Below are 6,893 nucleotides of genomic sequence, written 5' to 3' on the forward strand. Positions count from 1 at the left end.
TAAACTAGAATTGAACTCATATGCATTTGTAAGTGCTGCATTTGTCCATACTTCATTCATGGAGAGGTGGCCTCTTGGAAAAGGCCTCCTTCATAAGTAATTTGATTAAAGTATGTTTAAACAATTGTTTTCGTTGTTCAGCTTAGGTAGGTTTTTTTTTTTTTTTTTGGATAAAATGCAATCTTCATTAACAAATTGCTGAAAATCATCCATTACAAATTGATCTACATCATTACCCTAATAATAGATTAAACATGCACCAAATTCTAAGCAGATGTAAAAAAATACAAAAAAATTTAAAATTGTGTTCTAACTCATATATCGCCACATCTCCTTTTTGCTCATGTTGCAATCGTCAAATTTATTAATCAACAGTTTTAAACTCCAATAATGATGATGAGATATGTCGAAATAGACCCAAGATCCAAAAAAAAAAAAAATTCAGATCTAAAGTAAATTTAGATCTAACAATAAAAAAAAACACAAAAATCTTCATATGAATCCCCAGGAGAATAGAAAATTCTAATTAGAAATCCTTAGGAGAAATAGAAAACTCTCATTACGAAAATTTAGGAGAGACTTTATTAGGAAAACAAAATAAGATGAAACGAAATTCATGGGAGGGAGACCTAAGAGGAGGCCTTTGAAAAAAGCATGAGAAGTAGAGAAAAATTGGGGAAGAGGAGAAGGAAAGAGAAGTTATTGAATCATAATTATGAAGAAAAGAGAAGTTCAATAGCTTTGGTAGGTTTATCTTAATGTATGTATTCTTTGACGCACATACTTCAAGTTACAAATCATTTTTTGCTCAAAAACTCAAAATAATTCATACCGTATTTGAAAGTATTTGCATTTTAGTCTTGCAACACACCAAGGTAACCAGAATTCCTGTAGTTTATGATAAGAAATTGCCTGCTAGTCTGGTCTATTGCTTGTTTTCTTCAATTTTTTAAAATATTTTGCAGATGGTGCTCAGAAAAACAGAAGAAGAAGAAGAATCTTGATTGTTGTTACATCCCAGTCTTAGGAATGTGATATTTGATTTTTGGGACATCAATTTTCTAGAAGCATTTGTTTGTATTCTCTCCACTCTCCTGAGAATTTTAGGCATCGTGTAGATAAGTAGTTTTGAGTCAAAATCTCAATTAAAGTAAATTTTCAACCTTTTATACATTAGTTTGAAATATGGATAACCTGGAAGTTCATGTAACTTTTGGAATATTAATTGTGACAAATTCTAAGGCGCAGGGAAGAACGATAATCTGTGTTTCACTGACAAATATGACCAAAAGTTCTCTACTTCTTTAATTTTTGCAATTTTATTTACATTGAGTTTTTTTTTTTTTTTTTTTTTTTTTGGTTATCAAGAAGAGCTAAGCAGCTCAACATATAGATACTAAACGGTGGTTGGTTACCCCCACAATATCCAAGTTCATCCATCTCCGAATTATATCCGGTAGGCTCTGTAAATGATACAACCCTGGCTCCTTCTCGAGGCTATATTTAGCTAAACAATCCGCAAATATGTAATCACATTCCAATTCTATAATCAAGCAATCGTATAGGAGCAAAACCTACTTTGGAGACACACCAAATGGGCAATGAGGGCAATGAAAATCAGTCCAATGAAATTATAGTGCTTGTGACCAGAGAAGCCCCAATCCAAAATTGTCTCCCTTTCTTCTCTTTATTATTGGATATGGAGCCTGCATTCATTCTCAAATTTCAGCCCAGCAACAAAATTATTAAGATTATTACTAGATTTATTTTCGACTTTCAAATTCTTCTTTTTTCCTCTGTCTTCCAAATCTTAAAGTTTCCATCGAATTGAAAAAAAAAAAATCCTGTCAATTGGTAAATCCATTGCCTTTGTCTGGTTATTATTTGCAGTTCCACAACAATATACCTTTAAGGTTATTTAAGAAACTTTTGGTTAGAAACAGCGCTTGTTTATAGCAAGATAACAATTTCTTCAATTACTAATAGCAAGATTGCTATTTTGGAATATGAAAAATTTTGATAGTTTAGATACTATTGGCATGATTTGCTGTTTATGTTTTTTTTTTCCCCTAAAAATTACCATTCAATTATGAATTTTATTTTGAGCAATTTCCGCCTTAATGCCATCAACTAGTTGCAGATACTTTCATTTGTAATATGCTGGATTATGGTAATTTAAAATAAATCAGTACCTTAGGGTTCGAAATAATAGTTTAAGGTAAATTGAAATAGTTGATCATCTTACGATCCCAAGTGCTAAAAATCAATTTAAGTGTGCAAAATGATAGTGTTGAAAAGTTGGAATTCAAAACATATAATCAAAATAAATGAAAAAAAAATCATACTGCACCTGATTATACTAAAATCAATAATCTGATGGTACATAATCAGCAACTAGTTGATGGTAATGAGACAGTTAATTGTCCAATTAAATAAATACTTGATATAGGCAGGATAAATGATTTAAAGACAAGACACTAATTGCCAGGAATCCTCAGTTTTCTGGTAATGTGATAAGTGTAAGATGAGGTACTGTTATAAAATTATGTAATATGTGTGGTGTGAAACATAGCAGTCAAGTACTGCAATTCAACTGGTTATCCAACAGAGATCATTGCATGAATTTAGCAAATTAACACAGCCAAAACCTTTGTATGCAATTTGGACTCATAAGTAGGCCTATTAATGGGCCTAGAAAAAGTCTAACCCTATGGACTAGGCAAAGTTTGGATTTAAATATTAGAACCCAAATTAAATATAAGTAGAGCTTGGATCATGCTAGATTTAGGCCCAATAAAATGTTCCGAACTCATGTGAGTATAATTTTTTGTCAATACAGGGTGTATCCTACCTTTTTGCCGCACTAATCTCCTTGCATCTGAAGTATCCCGCCCTCCAAGAGCACTCAGGCATTAAAAGAGGTTCGAACCTTGGACCTTGGGACCTGAATGGCTACCCCAAGACCAGCAGAGTTAATCCTGAGGGGCGAGTATAATATTATATATATATATATATATAATGACATAAAATATTAATAATTTGTATATTACAAATTATAGTCATTTATAATTATAAAATATTTACTATATATAATTATATATTAATTATGAATTTGGACCAAACACAATTTGAGCTGAAATTCATGTAACAGCGTGAGTTGAGTCTCGATTTGTGAGTGACTTTGAACTTGCCAAAATTTTACTCAGAAAACTCAATTGATGCTCCTACTCATAATTTGACACGGCTGCCTACTATTTCGATGAACCTAAGTAATTAGGTAGAATGGTGGAGTCATTATCATGATGAAAAATGATAACCATGATGAACGGTATCCCAGCGTGCTTAATTTTCTACGAAACCAAGACAAAATTAAAAAAAAAAAAAACGTTTTTCTCCAAATCGTCACCTCCTCTTAGTCAAAAATGGTTGCTGGTAAAAAAAAAAAATTTTTGTGATGATTTGGACAGCGTAAACTATATAAACCATAGAAGTCATCAAGAAAAATCAACACATGTACAATTATATTTAGCCTTGCTAGGTCCTCCGTTTGCCCACAATGCATAGAAACATCAATACACAAAATGACTACACAAGATTTTTCATCAAACACCATGAAGAAGCAGCAGCCGCACATTCTCATCAGTTGTCTAGCAGCCCAAGGCCATCTCAACCCCAGTTTTCAGCTAGCAAAGAGCCTCGCACTAGCTGGTGCACGAGTCACTTTTGCCACCACCATCTATGGCTTTAGCCGCATCAAAAACCTGCCGTCCTTTTCTGGTCTTTCCTTTGCCTCTTTCTCCGACGGCTACGACGATGCAGAGTCAAGAAAGAACTTCAAAGCTGATAGCTTCTTTGCCGATTTAACACATGTTGGATCCAAAAACCTCACCAAGTTGATCCAAACTTTGTCGGATGAGGACCGGCGGGTTACTTTCTTAATCTACGGTATTATGATGCCTTGGGCGGCTGAGGTTGCTAGTGGAATGAACATCCCATCTGCTTTTCTATCTTTTCAGTGTGCTGCTGCTTTAGCTATTTATCACAAGTACTTCAATAGCCAGGATGGTGTATATGATGGCGTTCGCAAAATTGAACCCACCATTTCCGTCAAGTTACCTGATCTTCCGTTGTTTGAAAATTGTGATTTGCCCACCATTCTTGTACCCACTGATCCACAATTTGCTTCAGCCCCGCCTATTTTTCATGAGCACATAAGAGCCCTGGAGAAAGATTCTAAGCCTTGCGTACTGGTCAACACTTTTGCCGAGTTGGAAGAAGCATCAATCAGAGCTATTGTTGATCACATGAATGTGATCCCAATTGGACCTTTATTTCCTTGTGTTCATTCGGATGGGAATGATTTATCTGACAAGTCTGTCAGTCTTGATTTATTTGAATGTCACGAAAATGATTATCTCCAGTGGTTGGATTCAAAGCCCGAAAAGTCTGTGGTTTATACAGCATTTGGAAGTCTAACGAAGTTAAAGAAAGATGAAAAGTTAGAGATTTTGCACGGATTAGAGGAAACTGGCAGGCATTACATGATTGTTATGCGAGCAGTGGAGAATGAAGATGAAGAAGTAAAGGAAATGATGGAAAATGGGCTGAATGGAAAGGGGAAAATAGTGCCATGGTGTTCACAGATGGAGGTACTCTGTCACAAGTCAATAGGGTGTTTTTTCACTCACTGTGGGTGGAATTCAACTCTGGAGAGTCTAGTTGCTGGTGTTCCAATTGTGGGATGTCCACATTTTGCTGATCAGACAACAAATGCTAAGCTGATTGAGGAAGTCTGGGGCAACGGGGTGAGAGCAAAAGCTAATGAAGATGGGGTGGTGGGGAGAGAAGAGATCAGGAGATGTGTGGATGTTTTGCTGGGAGGTGGAGAAAAGGGGGAAGAAATTAGAAGAAATGCTGCTAAGTGGAGAGGCTTGGCTTTGGAGGCTATGAAGGAAAATGGATCTTCACACAACAATTTCAAATTATTTTTGGATTGTTTGGATAATTAATAAAACATTAAGACCCCTTTCTTGTACGGCAAACACTATTACAGAACATTCAAATTAAAAGAGCCATTTCTTCAACATGAAACTTTGACTTTGGTTCTTTGACGGTTGAACAGTTGATCGAGATATTTGTCCCTCCATCTCATGTAATTGGCTTATTGCTGCATGATTCATTAATAAAATCTTCTACCACAACAAATAGAGAGAGAGAGAGAGAGTTACCAATTCAAACGAACGAGGTTGAGAGGGCGAAGACGCTTCTAAAGAATGCAGTAGTGTACTTGTTTGATTTGATGATTCACCTTCTAATCTTTATAAGTCTTTTTAGACTCCCTCACTTTTTTTAATATAAGAGTAGGATAGATGTTGTTTTTATCAACAAAAAAAAAAAGACTCAAATCTAGAGAGTGCATTGCATTTTGTCTCACTCGGACCCCCCTAGTCTAAGAGCAAGGAAGATGTTGTTATTGTGCAAAAAAAAAAAAAAAAAAGTCAAATAAGTATTTGGTGTGGAACATCTGCCTCTCAGGTTTTGGTGAATAGTACAAGTTTCTAGGACAAACTCCACTGTATACCTCTGAACTTGTATCACTTTCAATCTCCTTAATTTTGCAAACATAATTATTGATTAGATTTAAATGAGATAAACTTGAGAATTTAGGGTGCAAAGTATTCAAAATTAAGAGTTTAGAGTACAAAGTGTCCAAAATTAAAGTTTAACGAGCCAAATATATATGGAAGTAATATAAGTTCAAAGGTGAAAAGTGGAGTTAATCCAAGTTTCTAATGTTGATTAATTGGAAAGGTTCTCGAAGTCAGAAAAAAGTATTCAATTTTGATCAGCTAAAGCAAGGAAAATTGACAAAATTTCCAATTAGTCTGCTGATTTATAAACACAACCTCTCCTGGGAAATTGGATATTTTGCTTTCAAACTCAACTTCAAGCATTTTGATGTAAAGATAATGTTCAATACGTGCTTCTAATAATTTAACAACTCTGGACGTGTTTGATAACTCTACATAATGCTAAAAATTAATTTATTGAGAGTTTTTCAAAATCAGCATGTTTGATAATAAAATTACCTTGTCGCTTAATGCATAAATACTACTTAATTTGTGTTCAAAATTTTAAGTGAAAAATTTTCATCGAATTTTCTGAATTAGCTACACATATCATTCCTCTCAAACATCCCATTCTTGTATATGTTCTCACACAAAATACACATTTTTTTTTGTTAACACACACACACACACGTACAAAAATACGCAAATTTAAATATGATCTCTCAATTGTTTCATTATTTTCTCTCTCACAAATACACACTTTTCTTTCTCTTCAGCAAAAATAGAAGTAGATTTTTTTTTATAGATAAAATCATCATACTTGCGCGATATTGCAATTTACTATACAAAGTCAGTCAGATATCAAATATATATAACCTTGTAGCAATTTAATACTTTTAGCACTTAAATTCACACTTCAGAATTCAGATTTTAAACTTCAATAGTATCAAATGTGGCGTAAGTTACACTGGTAGTTATTTTCTTTTTTTCCTTCATTCTTTTCTCTTTTGCAAAACATTAACGAACAAAATTTCATGAAGAATTCAAATTACAAAAGAAATACAAGAACAACAAAATTTTAAAAACCACGTCCCCGTGCATACCAAGTGCATTTTTGTAAGCTCGTAAAATTTTCTATCCTAGTCTTGTAAAGATACCAGGGCCAACTCGATTAGTTACTCCACAGCTCCATAAATCGGGAAAATTGAGTTCAAAATATGGGTCTGAGATGTTTGCGAATTACTTCAAATAGATCTCCAAATTACGTGTGAGAAATTTAAAGGTGAATTTGCTGATGATTATTATGTTGGGACTTTGTTATAT

The 6,893-nt window shown here is 34.0% G+C and overlaps 1 protein-coding gene across 1 annotated transcript; it reads left to right on the plus strand.

The window, feature by feature from the left end:
- The first annotated feature begins 3,482 nt into the window (after positions 1-3,482).
- Positions 3,483-5,335, plus strand: LOC113735287 (UDP-glycosyltransferase 75C1-like). Its single transcript, XM_027262310.2, has one exon. The coding sequence runs from the start codon at positions 3,582-3,584 to the stop codon at positions 5,007-5,009; it is 1,428 nt and encodes a 475-aa protein (XP_027118111.2). The 5' UTR covers positions 3,483-3,581; the 3' UTR covers positions 5,010-5,335.
- The last annotated feature ends 1,558 nt before the right edge of the window (positions 5,336-6,893 follow it).

Source organism: Coffea arabica, chromosome 3c (assembly GCF_036785885.1).
Source record: "Coffea arabica cultivar ET-39 chromosome 3c, Coffea Arabica ET-39 HiFi, whole genome shotgun sequence".
NCBI classification, from domain to species: Eukaryota; Viridiplantae; Streptophyta; class Magnoliopsida; order Gentianales; family Rubiaceae; genus Coffea; species Coffea arabica.